The sequence below is a fragment of the Carcharhinus amblyrhynchos genome, chromosome 4, assembly GCF_965287045.1.
Source record: "Carcharhinus amblyrhynchos chromosome 4, sCarAmb.v2.hapA, whole genome shotgun sequence".
Lineage (NCBI taxonomy): Eukaryota > Metazoa > Chordata > Chondrichthyes > Carcharhiniformes > Carcharhinidae > Carcharhinus > Carcharhinus amblyrhynchos.
This window is the reverse complement of record NC_137327.1, coordinates 132552070-132572869: the sequence shown is the minus strand read 5'-3', so window position 1 is coordinate 132572869 and position 20800 is coordinate 132552070. Positions and strand designations below refer to the sequence as shown.

The 20800-nt window shown below is 44.5% G+C and overlaps 1 protein-coding gene across 3 annotated transcripts in view; it reads right to left on the bottom strand.

Moving 5' to 3' along the window:
* Nucleotides 1-4068: 4068 nt before the first annotated feature.
* eda (ectodysplasin A) overlaps nt 4069-20800 on the bottom strand; it is a 253357-nt gene continuing 236625 nt past the window's right edge. For all 3 annotated transcript variants that reach the window (XM_080187890.1, XM_080187891.1, XM_080187892.1), the window contains exon 8: nt 4069-12524. In XM_080187890.1, coding sequence (XP_080044016.1) covers nt 12279-12524 — 246 coding nt within the window. In that variant the 3' untranslated portion in view covers nt 4069-12278. The remainder of the gene's footprint in view (nt 12525-20800) is intronic.

The following is a 20800-nucleotide window of genomic DNA, read 5'->3' as shown; positions in this document are numbered from 1 at the left end:
AAGGCCAGGAATTACTACATAGAGATGCAGAGCACCAGGAAATCAGGGTTTACAGCTTTTTAGTGGAACTATAAGAGAAATAAGGTAAAAATAGAGGCAAGAAATAAAGCAGAAGATGAATGTCAATTTTATTTCAGGAATATGGGCGAGTATGCTAAATAAATTTTGATTTGATTTATTATTATCACATGTATTAACATACAGTGAAAAGTATTTGTTTCTTCCGTGCTATACAGGCAAAGCATACCGTTCATAGAGAAGGAAAGGAGAGAGTCAGAATGTAGTGTTACAATCATAGCTAGGGTGTAGAGAAAGATCAACTTAATGCAAGGTAGGTCCATTCAAAAGTCTGATGGCAGCAGGGAAGAAGCTGCTCTTGTGACGGTGGGTACGTGACCTCAGATTTTTCTATCTTTTTCCCGAAGGAAGAAGGTGGAAGAGAGCATGTCCAGAGAGGTGGGATCCTTAATTATGCTGGCTGCTTTGCCAAGGTAGTGGGACGTGTAGACAGAGTTAATGGATGGGAGGCTGGTTTGTGTGATGTATTGGCCTACATTTGCTACTTTTGTAGTTTCTTGTGGTCTTCGGCAGAGCAGGAGCCATACCAAACTGTGATACAATCAGAAAAAATGCTTTCTATGGTGCATCTATAAGAGTTGTTGAGACCTGTGACTGACAAGCTTAATTTCTGTAGTCTTCTGAGAAAGTAAAGGTGTTGGTGGGCTTCCTTAACTATAGTGTCAGCATGGAGGGACCAGCACAGGTTGTTGGTGATCTGGACACTGAACGACTTGAAGCTCTTGACCATTTCTACTTCGTCCCCATTCATGTAGACAGGGGCATGTTCTCCTCTGCTCTTCCTGAAGTTGATGACAATCTCCTTCATTTTGTTGGCATTGAGGGAGAGATTATTGTCATCGCACCAGTTCACCATATTCTCTATTTCATTCCTGTACTCTGTCTCATCACTGTTTGAGATCCAACCTACTACGGTGGTGTCGTCAGCAAACTTGAAAATTGAGTGGAATTTGGCCACAGTCATAGGTCCACAAGGAGTATAGTACGGGGTTTAGAACACAACCTTGTGGGACACCAGTGTTGAGGATGATCGTGGAGGAGGTGTTGTTGCCTGTCCTTACTGATTGTGGTCTGTGGGTTGAAGTTCAGGATCTAAAATAAAATATAAGGGCGGCATAATGGCACAGTAGTTAGCACTCCTGCCTCACAGTACCAGAGAGCCAGGTTCGATTCCGGCCTTGGGTGACTGTGTGGAGTTTGCACATTCTCTCTGTGTCAGGTTGAGTTTCCTCCGGGAACTCCGATTTCCTCCCACACTCCAAAGATGTGCAGTTTAGGTTACTTGACCATGTTAAATTGACCCTTAGTGTTAGGAGAACTGGCAGGGTAAATACATGGGGTTACGGGGTAGCACCAGGTTGTCGGTGCAGGCTCAATGGGCTGAATGGTCTCCTTCTGCAGTGTTGAGATTCTATAGTTCTAGCTCAAAAGATCAACGATCCAAAAAAATGCTTTAGAACAAGCCTCTCCGGGCTAGAAGTTAGGCAAAGGTGACCTGAAGTTGCCCTGGAAACAGTAGATGCATTGGTGGTTATTTTCCAAGATTTTTTGGGCTCTGGAATAGCTCCTACAGTTTCGTAGAAGAAACCGTACAGTGCAGAAAGAGGCCATTTGGCCCATCGAGTCTGCACCGACCACAATCCCACCCAGGCCCTAACCCCATATACCTACATATTTTACCTGCTAATCCCTCTAACCAACGCACCTCAGGACACTAAGGGACAACTTTAGCACAGCCAATCAACCTAACCTGCACGTCTTTGGACTGTGGGAGGAAACCAGAGCACCGGGAGGAAACCCTCGCAGGCATGAGGAGAACGTGCAAACTCCACACAGAGTGACCCAAGCTGGGAATTGAACCCAGGTCCCTGGGGCTGTGAAGCAGCAGTGCTAACCACTGTGCTATCGTGCCGCCCTGATTGACCCTGCTTGGAGGGTAAATAATGTAAGTTATTCAAAAAGGGAGGTAGAGAGAAAACCGGTGTAAGATTTTTTTATCTTCTCGTAATGATATTTTCGGGGATAAAAGTGGGAAAAGTAAATGAACTGGATTGATTTTTTTCCATCAGTCTTTGCAAAGGCTATGCTGATGATTTTTCAGTTGGGTACCGGCTCTATAACGTGATGGCAAGACGCTTGAGTTTAATAAGAAAAAATACAAAGAGGTCTGTAAAATTTAAAAGACATGTACAGCTTTAATAATCATTATATGCACTCATCCTTTTAAACACTTTCAGCATCTCAGTGTACAGCATGTGAGCTAATCCAAACATTTAAACTGTTGTGCAATTGATAAAAAAAAATTATATACAATACAAATAAATTATGTCAAAGACTAAAGAACACACCTCACCAGTAACCCACTTCCACACAAACTCATTCCAACTTTGGAACTGGATGTCTCCCTTGGCCTCGGTATCTGGCCAAATTGCTTGCTCAAAGCTTAACATTCCAGAACAGCTAAATTGAAAACATTATAACATAACATTATTATTACTTAAACAATATATTTACAATACAATACAGAAGCAGTAGCACAACAGGTCTAAAATATAATGGATCTGGAAAACATCAAGAGTGCAATAAGCCCTCTGTAACCTAGACCTCCAAGCATGGATAGCATGGTGTCCTGGACAGCATCATGTCCTGGACAACGAATGCCATTTCCCATTTGTCTGTTTTTTTAAAAAAAAATCAGTATCTCTTACTTTTACAGCATATTTTGAATGACACCAAATTAACAAAGCAAGAGCCAATGAGGTGCAGGATGACAAAGTTACGCCAACATTTGATTAATATAAAATACACAATTTACCAGGAGGGGAGAAAGACATTGTGGATTAAGGAAAACCTTGCAGCAAAGGAAACTACGCTCAGCCTTCAGTCAATGGGAAAGTGGATCTCTTGGCATTTGAGGAGCTGCTGTTTTTCAGAAGACGACACAAAAATTTCATTCCAAAAGAAGTGTTTCACATTTTTACACAGCAATAATTTCAAACTGCAAGGCTTGCAAATCCCTCTCATGAACAAATGTTGATTGAAGTTCAATTGGCATAGATACGTATAGGTTTAAATTGGTGACAAGCTTTAACATGGGACATGAAGGAGATACACGGTAGAGCAAGCTACAGAAAAGTAGATCAGTTTTCCTTCTAGATATGTCATGATGGTCAGGAAGGTCCCAAATTTGTCCTGAACTTGAATTGCTAATCAAGGGCCAAGGAGGGAAGTAAGGGAGATGCTTTAATCGGTTTGGAATTAGAACTTCAATAGATTTGAAGCTTAAATTGCTAACCTAATCCAGCAGGCAAGCAAGTGTCGGGATAACTGGCAGGCTATGGCCAGTGGTGTCCAGCAAAGATCTGCATTGGGCTGCAACTATTAACAGGTTTCCTTAATGGCTTAGCTAATGGGTTGGAAACTCATTCCAGCTTGCCAAAGACAAAAACAAAATAAACAGCAGTGAAAGCAGAAGATGGCAGGATAACATTGTTAAAAAGAGATACTGATAAGATTGTGGAGCGGGGAATTTTGAGCCCACGTGTGGGATCGTTGGTATGGGTGCAGAATCCAGACAGAATTGTGTTTCCCAACTTTTCCTTGCCAGCCTCGTGGTGGGAACTTGTTTACATAGGCTTTAATGAATTTAAATATTATAAATGGGCCCCCAGACACATGATTTCTCCTCACGTAAATATGAATACTTCGCACTGGCGAGGTTCACTACAGGTTTAGCCAAATGAGAGGATTCATCCAGGGGCACAGGGGTAGGTATAGCCCTGGGGGAAGAGGGACACGGCTCGTCACTGCCCTTGGCACAAGCTGGTATTGCCAGGGACCCGCATAAAGAAAGGGGTTCACTTATGTGTGGTAGGGGAGAGCATGGGCACTGAGGCAGGATGGCAATGCAGGCTATGATTTTGCGTCTGTGTGTGTGTGTGTGTGTGTCTGTGTGTGTGTGTGTGTGTCTGTGTGTGTGTGTGTGGGGGGATGGTGGGTGTGGTGGGGGGTTACCAATTCTGTTCTGATCAGAATACCCTACAAAGAGCTCTGTGGAATGGGTCTTGCCAACTCTATGAGGCCTCACCCTGTCCTGCCAGAGTGTTGGCACAGGCCACACCCAGTCTTTTTTTTGAACATAGAGAGAAAACTGGATCGCTTCGTATCTGTTTTCTGTCTGAGCCTGACGCTTAGAGACATTTTGATAAAACTCCCCCTAAAATGACTGGACAAAAACATGGCAAATGGATGTCAATGTCAGTAAATGTAAAGTTATCTACTGTGGACCTAAAAAAGACAGAATAGAGTACTTTCTAAAAGTTGCAATGTTGGAAATAGTGGAGGTCCAAAGAGAAATGTGGATTATGTATGTAGATCATTACAATCTCATCAATAGGTAAAGCAAATAATTACTAAGGTTAAAGGAATGCTTGCCTCTGTACCTAGAGGACTGTCTCTAAAAGAGGACAAACTCCTACTTAGAATCACTACATTGCAGAAGGAGGACGCTCGACCCATTGAGTCTGCATCAACACTTCAACAGAGCATCTTACTCCAGGCCTACTCCCCACCCTGTCCCCCTAACCCCATATATTTAGCCCACTAATTCCCCCTAACCTACACATCTTGGGGCATAAGGGGCAATTTATTATGGCTAATCCACTGAACCTGCACACCTTTGGAGTGTGGCAAGAAACTGGAGCACCCAGAGGAAATCTACACAGACACGGGGAGAATGTGCAAGCTCTACACAGTCAGTCACCCAAGGCTGCAATTGAGCCTGGATCTCTGGCAGCAGTGCTAACCATTTGAGCAATACAGACTCAAATTACAAGAACACATGGGGTCTGCTCAGTGTTTCTGGGCAACATAACTCAGGGATGAAAGATTTTGGATGGAGTGCAGATGCCTACATCAGAATTCTATCACTGTGCCCACCATGGAATTGGAGCGGGCGAGGGGCGCGGACAGTAGAAACCTCCACTGACCTCGGGCAGGAATTTCCGGTTTCGCTCGAGCGAGGCTGTAAAATCCCGCCCCTAGAACAATATCTGAATTCCTAGAAACAAATTAAGAGATCACACAAACTCAGATTGTATTCCCTGGGTGTTTTGAATGCTAAGGAATGATTTGATTTCAGTTTTAAAAGCATTTAAAGGAATGAATAGGGTAGATAAAAAAAAACTTCTGGCATTTGTTGGAGAGTCTAGGACTCAGGAATATAATCCAAAATTAAAGCCAGACCTTTTCCAGAGTGAAATTTGGAATAATTTTTACACACTAAAGATAGGAGAAGTTTGGAATTCTCCTCTCTAAATGGTAATTGATGCTAAGTCAATTGCTAAAAAATTTAAACTTTGATGGTATTTTTGGTTCACAAAAGACATTAATGGATACGGGGCAAAGGCAGATACATGAAGTTCGGGTCACAGATCAGCTGCGAACCCACTGAATGGCGGAAGAGGCTTGAGATGCAGAATGGCATATTCGTGTTTACAGTTTCTCATAGCTTTGTGTGAGGAAGGAGAAGAGAGATCAACTTTTTACCTCCCGGGACTTCTGCTGGAAAACGCACGTGCATGGATACAAGAAGGTAGAGTTGATGGCATCTGCCATATCCCAGTGATGGCACAGAAGACCAAATACCAGCATGCATCATGCTTGAATCCTGCTCTTATGGAAACACTTTGTCAACTACACATCAAGGCAAAAGTGAAATAATCATCTTCTTAAAAGTACAGAGAAAACAAAAGATGTACCTTAAGGAGAAAAGCTCAATCATTGCCAATAGCTGCCTTGAAAAAAATGCTCAATAATTCCAGATCATAACCTGTGCTTACCCATCACTTTTACACAACAGATGCTGGTGGTGATTTTATTTTCTCCACTTACCCCTTTCGAGGCACATTGCTTGTTTATCTACCTATCCCATTGTCACCTCCTTTTGCCTCACAGCATCTGAGACCTGGGTTCGATTCCCAGCTTGGGTCATTGTCTGTGTGGCGTCTGCATGTTCTCCCTGTGTCTGTGTGGGTTTCCTTCAGGTGCTCCTGTTTCCTCCTATAGACCGAAAGACGCGCGGGTTAGTTCGACTGGCCGTGCTAAATTACCCCTTGGTGTCAAGGGGATTAGCAGGGTAAATGCCGGGGGAAGGGGAGGTTACTGGGATAGGGTCTGGCTGGGATTGTTGTCAGTGCAGGCTCAATGGGCCAAAGGCTTCCTTTTTGCACTGTAGGGATTCTATGATTTAATGCCTCCTGTCCTCCAAACTGTCACAGACCATCCCTTCTGTTCTTCCTTCCTTCTTTCTTTGCCTTGCTTAAAAATCATTCTCCCGCTAAGATCTCCCAGTTCTGATGAACAGTTGTCACTGTCCAAACTCAGTTTCTTTCCCCCGGAGATGTTGCCAGACTGACAGAGTATTTTTAGAATTTTCCATTTTTATTTCACCTTAGTTATGTTTCCCCCTGCATCTTTCCCACTATTAACTTCCAGGGTCTTAGAGCTTTACCCAGCATGAATCACTGCCTCGAGGAGGGGAGAAGAGAAAGAAACCAAAGCTACAGATGAGTCAGATCAAGAGAATTCACAAGGGTTGAAGAGTAGTTTCCTACTGCTCATGATAATGCTGTGTTTCATTGCGGATCCTGTTTACAATGCACATTAATGATTTCACAAGCATATTTTGAGCCATAGGATGGGAAAATAGAATCTTCATTCAGGAGATGCAGGAGAGTAGAATAAATTTTGTATCAAGCAAGGCGCACTGCTGTGAGGGGAGTGCTTGAAAGGCCATTATCACTCGGAATATATGTCAACTTGCTAATCAGTGTCTTACACAGCTTTAGTACTCAAAATCTATCGTTTTTCTTTCTCTCCCAAGGTCTGGTGTTGTCAATTCTTTGACCAAATGCTTCTGTCTGTGAGAATACAGGACAATGGTGGCACAGTGGTTTGCACTCATAGCGCTAGAGATCCAGGTTCAATTCCGGCCTCAGGTAACACGTTCACCCCCGTGTCAGAATGGGCTTCCTTCGGGTGCTCCGGTTTCTTCCCACATTCCAAAGATGCGTGGTTAGGTTCATTGGCCCTTAGTGTCAGGGAGATAAGCAGGGAAATATGTGGGGTTATGGGAATGGGGTCTAGGTGGGATTGCTGTCGGTACAGGCCTGATGGGCTGAATGGCCTCCTTCTGCGCTGTAGGGATTCTATGAACTACTGAACAGAACCCACTGATACATTGACCTGTGTTTGTGAGGTGTGGAAGCCCAGGCTGGGTCTTCATTTTCCTTCCCCAGTCCAGGATAGCACTCCCCAAGTAAAGCTTCAACTAGCTGCAGCCTGGGTTTCAATATGCAGCCTGGTTGGTTAATTTGACAAGTTTCATGGTGGGCATCTGGAAAGATTATTTATCTAAGAAATAATCATAACATGCAAGAAGTTCTTGCTATTTAATCACCAAATATATCAGTTTATTCCTTGTGGGAAGGCTCACGAAGGGATTGAAAAACTATTTTCCGTCAGAGGAAAGCATAAGTCTCATCATTTTGTGATTACGAGATTAGAAACCAATTTTTTTTTCATTCATGGAACATGGGCATCGCTGACTGGCCAGCACTTATTGCCCATCCCTATTCGCCTTACATGCCAGGCCAGGGGAGGATGGCAGATTTCCTTCCCTTAAGGATATTAATGAACCAGATCGGTTTTTCCAACAATCGGCAACGGTTTCACGGTCATCAATAGATTCTTAATTCCCAAATTTAAATTCCATCGTCTCGCCGTGGCGGGATTAGAACAGACAAGATCAGAGAGTCACGCCCCAGGATATAAGGAATGCAAAAGACTTTTCATTGATGCTATAAACATGCCCCAAACGTGCTCCCGTTTTCTCCCATAATCCACAGATGTGCGAGTTAGGTTGATTGGCCATGGTAAATTGTCTCTCTAAGTGTAAAGGGATTAGCAGGGTAAATATATGGGGTTATGGGGAGAGCGCCTGAGTGGGATTGTTGTCGGTGCAAGCTTGATGGGCTGAATGGTCTCCTTCTGCACTGTAGGGATTCTAAAATAATAGTTTGCGTATTCAAAAGTGCAACAGATTGGCAAATTTCAGTGCTCCAACACATGGGTGGCACGGTAGCACAGTGGTTAGCACTGCTGCTTCACAGCTCCAGGGTCACTGTTTGTGTGGAGTTTGCACATCCTCCTCGTGTCTGTGCGGGTTTCCTCCCGGTGCTCTGGTTTCCTCCCACAGTCCAAAGATGTGCGGGTTAGATTGATTGGCCATGCTAAGAAATTGCCCCTTAGTGTCCAGGGATGCGTAGGTTAGAGGGATTAGTGAGTATAATATGAGGGTAGGATTGTGTTCAGTGCAGACTCGAAGGGCCTCTTTCTGCACTCTAGGGTTCTACGATGACGATGTGAAAATGATCTCAAATCTAGTTCTCAGTTCTACTCCAGTAATGCAACTCTTCAACAAGTTAAAGGCAAAGTGACAGAATGTGTTTCATGTTCTTTCCAAACACATGTTTGTGAGACAGTGGTGACTTACACAGCACTTTAATTCACTGTCATCATTTTCTGAAGTCTGTTTTTTTTTAAACGATAGGCAAGAATTAAGCCTTTCCCTAAGTGAACACAAAGCTACGATAGAACTTTAATGTGCAAGTTGATTTACAGCCAATAATTTAAAAGATCCCAAACCGCTCTTACAAACAATGCCAATAATTCCGTTGAAATGTTGCTGAGTGTGAATTGGTGGTTACTTGTGCGGTAACCTGGGCACAACATCACAGACTTTTAGTTTCGGCTAAAATTGGAGGAAATAAATCATAAAAAATATTTGAAAGGAAACAGGAATTTGAGAATTTTTACACCTTAGATGTCCTTCCACGGGAAATGTGACCATTTTTTGACTCGGACAGCACTGGTCAGGAATTGCTGGAGATGAGTTTTTCACTTCTTCCAAGAATGCACTCTTTAAGTGTGACCTTAGGAATTTTATTACTTCAGTGTTATTATCTTCACATTAACTGCCTTCACAGGCTCTCTCTCTCTCAAAGACACGGTCAACTTAGCTCTGAATTTATAGTTAGTTTTGATGCGTTCTCTTGCAAAAAAACGTGGTCAAAATTCATTTAACTTAAAAGTCCACACATTCTCATTAATCCAGACTGGGTTCAACCCCAGGCTCTGGGAGAAAGCGTGCTGATCTATTGCAGTTTATGGGCTCTGCGATTGACGGGATTAGTGTAAAAAGCAGTAAAACAAAAATTGGAAAGAATATGATCATGTTGACAAATTATTTATTAATCATACTTATTATTACTGGGTGGCACAGTAGTTAGTGTTGCTGCTTCACAGCACCAGGGATCTGGGTTCAATTCTGGTCTTGACTGGCCGTCAGTGTGGAGTTTGTACCTTCTCCCCATGTCTGCGTGGGTTTCCCTTGGGTTTCCTCCTACAGTCCATGGAAGTGCAGGTTAGGTCGTGCCTCAGTGTCCAGTAGTGTCCAAAGATTTGTAGGTTGGAGGGATTCACGGAGTAAATACGTGGGGCTAACAGGGGATAAGGGTTGGTGCAGACTTGATGGGCCAAATGACCTCTTTCCTCAATGTGTGGTTCTATTCCATTCTACAAAACCCACGTAGCTGCAGTGCAAAGGTTCTCAGAGTTTGTGTTCTTGTGACAGGGATGCCTGACCCATTGAGATCTTTCCGCATTTTTGGTGTTTGCCTGGCCTGACTGATACTGACCTGCAATGTGCAGCAATAATGATGGCGAGGCTATCACGATGGTGTAACCTCGTGGCAACTTCTGTCCTCTTCAGGGCAACCTGCTGCAGCTTTTTTTTTGCAGATGGAATCAATGAGAAACCATTCGTGATGAAGTTCCAACTGTTTGCAATTTACAACTGGAACCCAACTCCTTCAGAAGAATGTTTAAAAATCGCAGAGTTTTAAAATAAGTATTAAGTTTTAAAATAAATGTTTGTGTTCTGATATTTAAGTTTCTTCCTTAATCCCCTGTGTACGAGCAATCTTTGTTTTTCTTTCTGTACCACGGTGCTTTTCACTTCCTGCTTTGACCCCTGCACAATTTATCAATCTGATTGGCCGATCGCCCTGCCTGCCCTGCTCCTGAATGCCACAGAACGCCCTCTAGGAGGTGCCAAATTCAAAGAGATGTTGGAATAGAGGTAAACTGCTCTGCAGAACCGGCTAAAGTTTTGTGGGCTGCTTACCCCACCCCCCCCACCCCAAAGTCAGAGGTGAGCACAGTTCCTTCACTTTGCTGATGGCAAAATCTGGATCACCGTATTGAACTGTTCTGTGGCCACAAACTGACCTCAGCGCCCTATTTCTTGGAAAGACGCGCCATCCAGAAAGTCCACCAACACCCCTACTTTCTCAGAGGACTAAGGAAATTTGGTACGTCTGCTACAGCTCTCACCAACTTTAACAGACGCACCATAGAAAGCATTCTTTCTGGTTGTATCACAGCTTGGTATGGCTCCCGCTCTGTCTAAGACCACAAGAAACTACAAAGGGTTGTGAACGAAACCCAGTCCATCACTTAAATGAACCTCTCTTCCATTGACACTGTCTACACTTCCTGCTGCCTCAGAAAAGCAGCCAACATAATTAAGGACAAAACGCACCTCGAACATTCTCTCTTCCACCTTCTTCTGTCGGGAAAAAGATAGAAAAGTCTTGAGGACATGTGCTCACTGACTCAAGAACAGCTTCTTCCCTGCTGCCGTCAGAGTTTTGAATGGACTCAGTAAGTTGATCTTTCTCTACACTCCTGCTGTGACTGTAACACTACGTTCTGCACCCTCTCCTTTCTTTCTCTATGATTGGTATGCTTTGTCTGTATAGCATGCAAGAAACAATACTTTTCACTGTAGACTACTACATGTGACAGTAATAAATCAAATCAAATCATTCAGAATAACAGAACTCAGGCAATTTTCCACCCATCAGCAAGAAAACATTTGATAAACCACTCTTTCCTTTGCGATACGACAAAAAGCAATGTGTTATTTACATCATGAAAACCTTTCAGGGATCCCAAAAATCCACTGTGTACGCAGACTCCTTCCCTCTCATGGCTGCAAAGGAAGTCACAGCATAGTTATAATGGTAGCTTAGATACATGAGTAAACTCACAGACGGGGGAGGAATTTCAGCTTGCTGTCAAAACATTAAACCAGTACTGCTGGGTTGCCCATGATGGAAACATCGCAGCTTATGTTTCCAAGCAGTAAGCTGAAAATCTTCCCCCGTATATTTTGATGCAATTTGCAGCTTTGGCTCCTGTGTTTGTACAGAAAGCTTTGCTGTACATACTTACACCAGGTCAATGCTTCCTTCCAAGATGTCTTTCATCAGGGTCTAACTTTTCTTTGAATTAGCACTCTTCAAAGTGAAATCCCTTGCAATAAAGCATGCTTATATAAAAGGTGCAAAAAATGCAAGCAGTAGGGTATTCCATAATGTACATGCCAAACTTTAATAGAACTCCAATAACCAGTTCCTGTCTTCATTCAAGCAGCGTTTTAATGAGTTTTCTCTGTTTTTAAGTGAAATGTATTGAACCAGTTCTCCCGTATTTCTAGTCAAAGAACAGATGCTGATCAGAGGGTGGGACTCTTGTTGCATTTCTCCTTTCATCCATGAGAGATATCTCACTTTCCTCCCTTACATGTGTCCTCCGTCCTTTACGCTTGTAGGGACAAAAGACACAAGCAGCAACAGATCCCATCAGCACCAGTCGAATGTCCAGCATGAAATCAACATGGATGTTGCACAATGAGCAGAATGAATTGAATTATTCCAGCCGACTGGGGGACAAGTAACTGGGGAAATCAACTCATCAGGAATGCAGTGGAGGTGTCAACACATCAGGAGAAGCAGAATGACAAAGAGTTTTTTATGAGGCTGTGCAAGTCCTGGTGATTTCCAAATGCAATTCAACACCAAATCACGTTTGTCCACACAAGTACACGACAGGGAAACAGGAATCTACTCGATTTGCATAAATGAAAGAAATTTCTTTCCGAAATCCCGGGAATCTTGAACTCTTCACCCCTCCGCCTAAACGCTGCACTTCAATTTCATTCCTGCATGATCTCTTTCAGGGTACCTTCTTAAAAAAATCTCCCTGTAAAACGTGCAGTCCCACAGGGCCCAATCCTATGGAGACTCGCCTAGTCTCACCGCTCCAAAGAAAGTGGTGTGTTTGCTCATGTTGACGACCGTATCTTCGTACGTCATCTTGATGGCAATCTTCTGCCTCGCCTTGAGCAGGCAGACGCCTGCCGTGTAGCAGGTGTTGAACTTTGACTTGCGGTTCTCGATACTGCGGGTGCACTGCAAGAAAGGCTTATCGTCCACAAGCACCTCGTGGCTGGCAAAGTCAGTGAAGTTAATATAGTAAACCTGAGACGAGAAAAGTAAAATGTGATTTTTTTAATGTATAGTTAGGTAATGTTCAGGTCTTTCTTTACTAGTCGCATTTTTTTTTACACCTGTAAACAACTTTCTCAAGTACACCGGGAACACCTTTATGGGCAGGAATCTCTGCCACGCTCGCTTGGAAACTGGAGATTCCTGCCCAACTTCAACGGATCTTTATATATTTAAGTCACGGGTAGATAGGTTTCTGATAGACAAGGGAATTAAGGGTTATGGGGAGAAAGCGGGAAAGTGGAACTGATCCACTTCAGATCAGCCACGATCTTGTTGAATGGCGGGGCAGGGTCGAAGGGCTAGATGGCCTACTCCTGCTCCTATTTCTTATGTTCTTATGTCCTCACAATACCACCCCTCCCCACTCCACCTGCTAGAATTCCAGTGGCGGGCGTGATGGGAGAATTCAGGCCCATTTCTCTGAAGGAGTATTGCAGTGTAGGGACAATCAACTGTGGCATGTGTTGCTGGAGGAAATGTGCATAACTACACTCAAATAAGCGCAATGAGATCTCAGGAAATGGTTAGGGTGCTAAACGTCAATCTTGCAGCGAAATAAAAGCAGCCTCTTTAACGGAATTAGGGAAAAGGTAACAACTGCCCAGAATTTAATGATCAAGTTGAAAATGAAGAACTTAATCTACCTTAAGTGGACAATCTGATTTCTGTTCCATTCAACATGAGGGGCCCTCACGCAGCTTCCTGCCAATTATATCACTCCCTGAAAGGGTACTTTGTGATTGATTGCTGGAAGTCCACTTCCGTGTGTATTATCCCTCACCCAATGGGAAGGGCTTACACTAGAAAGTAGAAAGTGTAGATGAACACAGTTCTGTTTGATTGAAAGCTGGATGTTTGTCTCTCTTCTAATGTTGTGTTTGTCTAACTGAGCAGTGTTAAGACTCTGGCAGCGGAACACCTTGAGTTCTTCCAATCAATGGAAGGAGGGTGGGGAGCGGAGGAAGGAGGGTGGGGAGCGGAGGAAGGAGGGTGGGGAGCGGAGGAAGGGGGGTGGGGAGCGGATGCCTCAGCCTCTCAATCTGCATAACAGGTTTGAGGTTCTTGCTTCCAGTCTGGACGAGAACGAGGGAGGTGAGGTTGGTGAGCAAACTGCAAACAGTACAGTGATGCAGCAGGACATAGGCAAAGAGAAGGTGAAAAGGAACGTAGTAGTAATTGGGGATAGTGGGGTGAAGGGTATTGACGCTGTCCTTTGTCACAATGACAAAGTGCACAGAAGGGTGTGTTGTCTGCCTGGTGCTCGGGTCCGGGATGTCACATCTGGGCTGCAGAGGAACCTGGAATGGGAGGGTGAGAATCCGGTTGTTGTGGTACATGTGGGTGCCAACGGCGTAGGCAAAATGCGAACTGAGGATCTGGGGAGGGAGTATGAAAAGCTGGGAATGGAATTAAAAAGTAGAACCGACAAGGTAAGGTGGTTATCTCTGGGCTACTGCCTGAACCGAGTGCAGACGGGTGTAAGGTTGATAAGATTAAGGAAGTGAATGGGTGGCTCAGGGATTGGTGTGGGAGGGATGGGTTTGAATTTATGGGGCATTGGCATCAGTATTGGGGTAGGTGGGACCTGTTCGGGCGGGATGGGGTTGGTCTGAACCGTGCTGGGACCAGAGTCCTGGCGAATCGTGTAAATAGGACTGTAAACAGGGCTTTAAACTATATGGGGGGGGGAGGATGTGAGGGTAGGTGACATTACGGGGTCTAAAGTTAAGGAGACGGTACAGGTAAGGGAAGAGGCCGAGGATGTCCCAATAATAAAGGGAGTAGGGGGCGTGAGTATGGTTGGTGGTGTTCTGGCAAATAGGGTCCAGGTGAAGGCTGGGATGAAGGCACTTTATCTGAATGCATGAAGCATTCGGAATAAAGTGGATGAGCTGGTGGCGCAGATCGACACAAATGGATATGATCTGGTGGCCATTACAGAGACGTGGCTGCAAGGTGACAGGGACTGGGAGCTGAATGTCCAGGGGTATCAAGTGTTTAGGAAGGATAGGCGAGAGGAAAAAGTGGGGGGCGTAGCTCTGCTGATTAAGGATAGCATCAGGGTGGTAGCAAGGGATGATATAGGAACCAAAGAGCAGAACGTGGAATCGTTGTGGGTGGAGATTAGGAACAGCAAAGGGAGGAAGACGCTGGTGGGGGTCGTCTATAGGCCCCTGAATAATGATCTGGAGGTGGGGCGGGCTGTTAACGCGCAAATAAGTGAGGCGTGCAGGAATGGGACGGCCATAATTATGGGAGATTTCAATCTACATATTGATTGGTCGACCCATGTTGGACGCGGTGGGCTTGAGGAGGAGTTCTTGGAATGCTGCCGGGATAGTTTCCTGGAACAGTGTGTGTTGGAGCCGACGAGGGAGCGAGCTATCTTGGATTTGGTGTTATGTAATGAGGCGGGTAGAATTAGGGACCTTGCGGTGAAGGATCCTCTTGGGGAGAGCGATCATTGTATGGTGGAGTTTCTGGTGCAGATGGAGGAGGAGAAAGTGGGTTCCCGGACACGCGTCCTTTGTTTGAACAGAGGGGAGTACGGTAGGATGAGAGAAGAATTGGCGAATGTTGACTGGGGGAGCGTGTTGGAAGGTAGGTCTGCTGAGGAGCAGTGGAGGATCTTTGAGGAGATCTTTCTTGGTGCTCAGCAGAAATTTATTCCGATGGTTAAAAAGGACCGTAGGAGGAGAGGTAATAAGCCGTGGATAACGAAGGAGGTGAAGGAAAGTGTTAAATTAAAAGCGGAGGCATTTACAGTAGCTAAGAGTAGTGGGCGAGAAGAGGATTGGGAGAGGTTTAAATGTCAACAAAGATTGACAAAGAAGTTGATAAAGAAGGGTAGGAGAAACTATGAAGCTGGGCTAGCGCTTAATATAAAAAAGGATAGCAAGAGTTTTTATAAATATATAAAAAGGAAGAGGCTGGCTAGGGTGAATGTTGGACCCTTAGAGGATGAGAGGGGGGTCTTAGTGGTAGGGGATGGGGAAATGGCTGAGGTCTTGAATAACTTTTTTGTTTCGGTCTTCACGGAGGAAGACGTGAATAATTTGCCGGGTGTTAGCGATGGAAAGGTGGTAGGACTGGAGGGTCTCGATGACATTACTGTTACTAGAGAGGCGGTGCTCGACAGACTGGAGGGACTGATTGTGGACAAGTCCCCAGGACCGGATGGAATGCATCCGAGGGTTCTGAAAGAAATGGCGGAGGTTATAGTGGATGCCTTGGTGGTTATTTTCCAGACGTCGCTGGATTCCGGGAAAGTGCCGGAAGATTGGAAAGCTGCTAATGTTACGCCGTTGTTTAAGAAGGGTGCCAGGCAAAAGGCGGGGAATTATACGCCGGTTAGTTTAATGTCTGTTGTAGGTAAAATGTTAGAATCTGTCATCAAGGAGGAAATAGCGAGGCATCTTGAGGGGAATTGCTTGATAGAGCAGACGCAGCACGGTTTCATTAAGGGGAAGTCGTGTCTGACAAATTTATTGGAGTTCTATGAGGATGTGTCTAGGGCGGTGGATAGAGGAGAGCCGGTGGATGTGGTCTTTCTTGATTTTCAGAAGGCGTTTGACAAGGTACCTCACATGAGGTTATTGCAGAAGATCAGGGGGCATGGAGTTGGGGGTAGGGTGTTAACGTGGATAGAGGATTGGTTGTCAAATAGGAGGCAGAGAGTGGGGGTTAATGGGTGCTATTCGGATTGGCGGTTGGTGACTAGTGGAGTGCCCCAGGGGTCGGTGCTGGGGCCTCAGCTTTTTACCATTTATATAGATGATCTGGAGGAGGGAACCGAGTGTATGGTGTCAAAATTTGCTGATGACACCAAGATTGGGGGAACAGCAAATTGCGCGGAGGGTGTGGAGAGTCTGCAGAAGGATCTAGATAGGCTGGGCGAATGGGCCAAGAAATGGCAAACGGAATTTAATGTTGGCAAGTGCGAGGTGGTCCACTTTGGTAGGAATAATGGTAGGAAGGACTATTTCTTACGGGGCGAAAAACTGCAGCAGGCGACGGTGCAGAGGGACCTCGGGGTCCTTGTGCATGAGTCGCAAAATCCCAGCCTGCAGGTGCAGCAGGTGGTCAGGAAGGCTAATGGGATGCTGGCCTTCATAGCGAGGGGGATTGAATATAAAAGTAGGGAGGTCTTGCTGCAGCTGTATAGGGCATTGGTGAGGCCGCAGCTGGAGTACTGTGTGCAGTTTTGGGCGCCGTACTTACGCAAGGATATTTTGGCCTTGGAGGGAGTGCAGAGGAGGTTTACTAGGCTGATACCGGAGTTGAGGGGGTTGAGCTATGAGGAGAGGCTGAATAAACTAGGCTTGTACTCGTTAGAGTTTAGAAGAATGAGGGGAGATCTCATTGAGACGTATAAGATGATGAATGGGATGGATAGGATCGAGGTGGAGAGACTCTTCCCGCTCAGAAAGGACAGTAGGACTAGGGGGCACAGCCTCAAGATAAAGGGGGGGCGGTTTAGAACGGAGTTGAGGAGGAACTTCTTCACTCAAAGGGTGGTGAATCTCTGGAATTCTCTGCCCGTTGAGGTGGTGGAGGCTGCATCGCTAAATATTTTTAAGACGAGGGTTGATGGGTTTTTGATAAGCGAGGGGATTAAGGGTTATGGGGAGAGGGCGGGAATGTGGAACTGAGCCACGACAGATCAGCCATGATCTTATTGAATGGCGGGGCAGGCTCGAAGGGCTAGATGACCTACTCCTGCTCCTATTTCTTATGTTCTTATGTTTAGGTAAAGCAGAAGATTGTTTCTCTGTAGGAAGGCAAGACTTTCCACAATCTTGGAATGTAGCATGAACCCACTAAGCAATAGGCTCAAACTCTCCCTTGCTGCAGTTACTTGGAATGAGGCATTCATGCTGAGAAGCACAACCAAAATGATTGGGTAGGTACAGTTCGGAGATGGTGGTTAATTACTTCATTTACGAATGTTCTATGCATGCTGCAGACGAAAATCATTACCTGGTCTTCATGGGGTCCATAAAGACAAAAATTTTTGAAAATGATTAGAATTAGAGGACAGTCTCCCCTCTCAGCGGTGAGAGGCAGCACACCGTTCACAGCGGTGGGATCTTATGGTCCTGTCGCAGTCAGTTGGAATCCACCCCACAACTGAGGGAAGCCCATAGCAGGGTGTGTTGCTGGTGGGGCCAGGAGGCCCTGCCAGCATCGACAGTTACAAAGTTCCTGCCCAAATGTCCAAATTTTGTGCACATACACACATAGGAAACAATCGTTATGACAATTAGGGCACTTCTAATCTGTACCTCAATGCAAAAACAATCACAGGATGAGAGTCAAACTGAATTCACATATCCTACTTGCCCCTTTTTTGTATAAGTATCTTATTTTTCAAAGACAAACACCTGTGAGAGGCTCAAGGAACGACAGCTTGCTTTTATGTGGTGGCCAGCTTGCAAGGGAACAATTGTTCCAAAGTATCATAAGAAAATAGATTAAAAAATGGCTGTCCAGTCATGGTAGGAGACAGCGTGGCCGAAAGTTTATCTATTTGTGTCACAAGTTGGCTTACATTAACACTGCAATGAGGTTACTGTGAAAATTCCTGAGTTGCCACACTCCAGTGCTTGTTTGAGTGCGCTGAGGGAGAATTTAGCATGACCAATGCAACTAACCAGCACGTCTTTTGGACTGTGGAAGGAAACTGGAGCACCCGGAGGAAACCCATACAGACAGGAAGGAGAAGATGCAGACTCCGCACAAACTATGATCTGAGCTGGGAATCGAACCCAGGTCCCTGGCACTATGAGGCTGCAATGCGAACCATTGTGCTATCCAGTCAGAAAGATGGGTATTGAGAAGGGTTTTGAGTCCAGTAATGGGGCAGATGACTGAAGCAGGGGTTAAGGGAGAGGGTTCCACAGAGTGTGGCCAAGATAATCAAATGCTCTGCTATCAAGAGCTGTCCTTTGCCTTACTTTTTGGACCACTCTTTTTAACTCCTGCACCTCTTCATACTCCCTCCCTCAAAGGCCTAATGTTTGCAAATTACATGTGGAAAACCACAGGTTAAGTTTTCTTTCACTACATGCTTCTGCAACATGTGATGGCAAGTTCTTGGAAACAATTGACAGAGGCTTGGAGTAGGGTGCCCATCCATGTTCTCACTGGGGCACACTAAGAACTAAGGGAGAAAATTGCATGTACAAACCCTTGCCCTACCAAGTCATTTTGGTGTCCCCACCTGCCACCCCTCTGCAACCTCAAGTATCAGGCATTTTTGGTCTCCCTCAAGTTTGGCCAGATCAAATGGTGCATAGGCTGGAGTTAAAGACATTGCAAAATAAACGTTTGTCAGAGCGACCACAAGCTTATGATCGTAAATACTATAGAACACAAATATGTTATGAAAAACAGATCACAAGGAGATCAAACAGTGTATGTGGATCAACTAGGCATAAATTCCTCTTTTTCTTGTTTAGTTCCAAGTCTAATCTTTGCAAGTTTTGCCAACATTCTCTGCAGTGGCTGTTCTCAATTTAAATGGTGTAGTTTGACACCATCTCATTCACTGTTGATGATAAATACAGGGGTCAGTTACAAGAGTGTGCACTGTCTGCTCTTCTGCATAGGCTTCTGTCGTGTTGATTATTTCTTGGGTCCAAAATTCGTTTGAATTGTGGATAAGTTCCCACAGACTGGAAAAGAGCAAATATAATTATTCAAAAAGGTAGGGAGGCAGAAAACAAGCAACTACTGGCCTGTTAGTTTGACATCTGTCATGGGGCCACCGGAGAGGTTATAGCTAGACACTTAGACAAGCTGAAGCTAACCAGTCTTCATGTCTTGCCAACCAGAAAAAGACGCATTTATGCTTACCTTGTGTTTCCTGTTAACTAGTCAATCTTCTATTCATGGCAGCCATATGCTTTCACATTCTACAAAATCTTTGACATGGCAACTCATCAAGTGCCCTCAGGAGATCTATGTACAGTGCATCAGCCAATTCCCCTCTATTCACAGCTCATGTTACTTCAATAAATTGATTAAAAATGATTTAGCTTCTACAAAACCATGTTGAGTCTGCTGGATTGCCCTGATTTTTTTCCAAGGGCCTTGATATAACAGGTTTAATAATAGCTCCTAACATTTCCCCATAACAGATGCTAGGCTAGACAGCCTGTCGTTCTGGCTCCCTCCCTGTTTGAGTAAAGGAGATACATTTACTATTTTCCAAGGTAAATGAACCTTCCTGAATCTAGGGAGTTTTGGAAAATTAAAATCATCGATCTCACTTAGCACTACTTTTCAAACTCTTGGATCATCTCCATCAGGATTCCGGTGTTTGTCAGGCCACAGCACCAACAAATTGCTTAATATCACTTCCCACGTGATTGTAACTTTCCTGAGCTATCCTTTACATTTACAGCTATTTCAGGGATTCCTGTTCCTGTTCAATTCATCTGCCGTCTCCTTATTTTCCATTAATTCCCCAGACTCACATTATATAGGACCAACACTCACTTTATTCGCTCTTTTTTAAACAACTATAGAAACTCTTTCAATCTATCTTCACATTTCTATCTAGCTTTCTCTCGTACTCTAACTTTTCCTTCCTTATGAATCTGTAGACCATTCAACAGTCAGAGAACCTAGCCGTAATCAGCGAATATGGACGATCCTCACTGGAAAAGGATACAAATCTTCAGCGTAACAGGCACAGTAAGCAGGAAAAGCTGGGAAAATTCCACTCTTCGCAAATTCAGGATTCCATACAGCCCACAGCCCAAGACTGGGTGTCATTACACACAGCAGCCACGAGGCCGCAGTTGAGAAAGATATTGGCTGCAGAGATAAGGTTCCCCAGCAGGAGAAGAGCAGTGAACAGAGCTCAATAGTGATATCAAGCAAATAGTTTTATGAACTCTGTGAAGTTCAAGAAGTAAATACTAAGAAGGGTCAGTCACTGCAGAGAGTATCGATGACAGACTAATCAACATAAGAAAACTGCATTACCAAGTGAAGGCAACTCATATAGTAGCAATGGATTCCAATTCACATTATCTGAGGAATTGGGGCCTGTGGAAAGACCAAGTCAAACTCTGGATTGGGTGCTATGGCGGAAAATATTTTTAAGAAATTCCAAATTGATTCAGGATTGGATAATAAGCCTGAGGCTGAACAAGTCAATGTATTGCTGCACTCTATTGGAGCCATTGTGAAGTTATTGCAACTCAAGGAATCAACGAGACAATAGAAATTGGAAG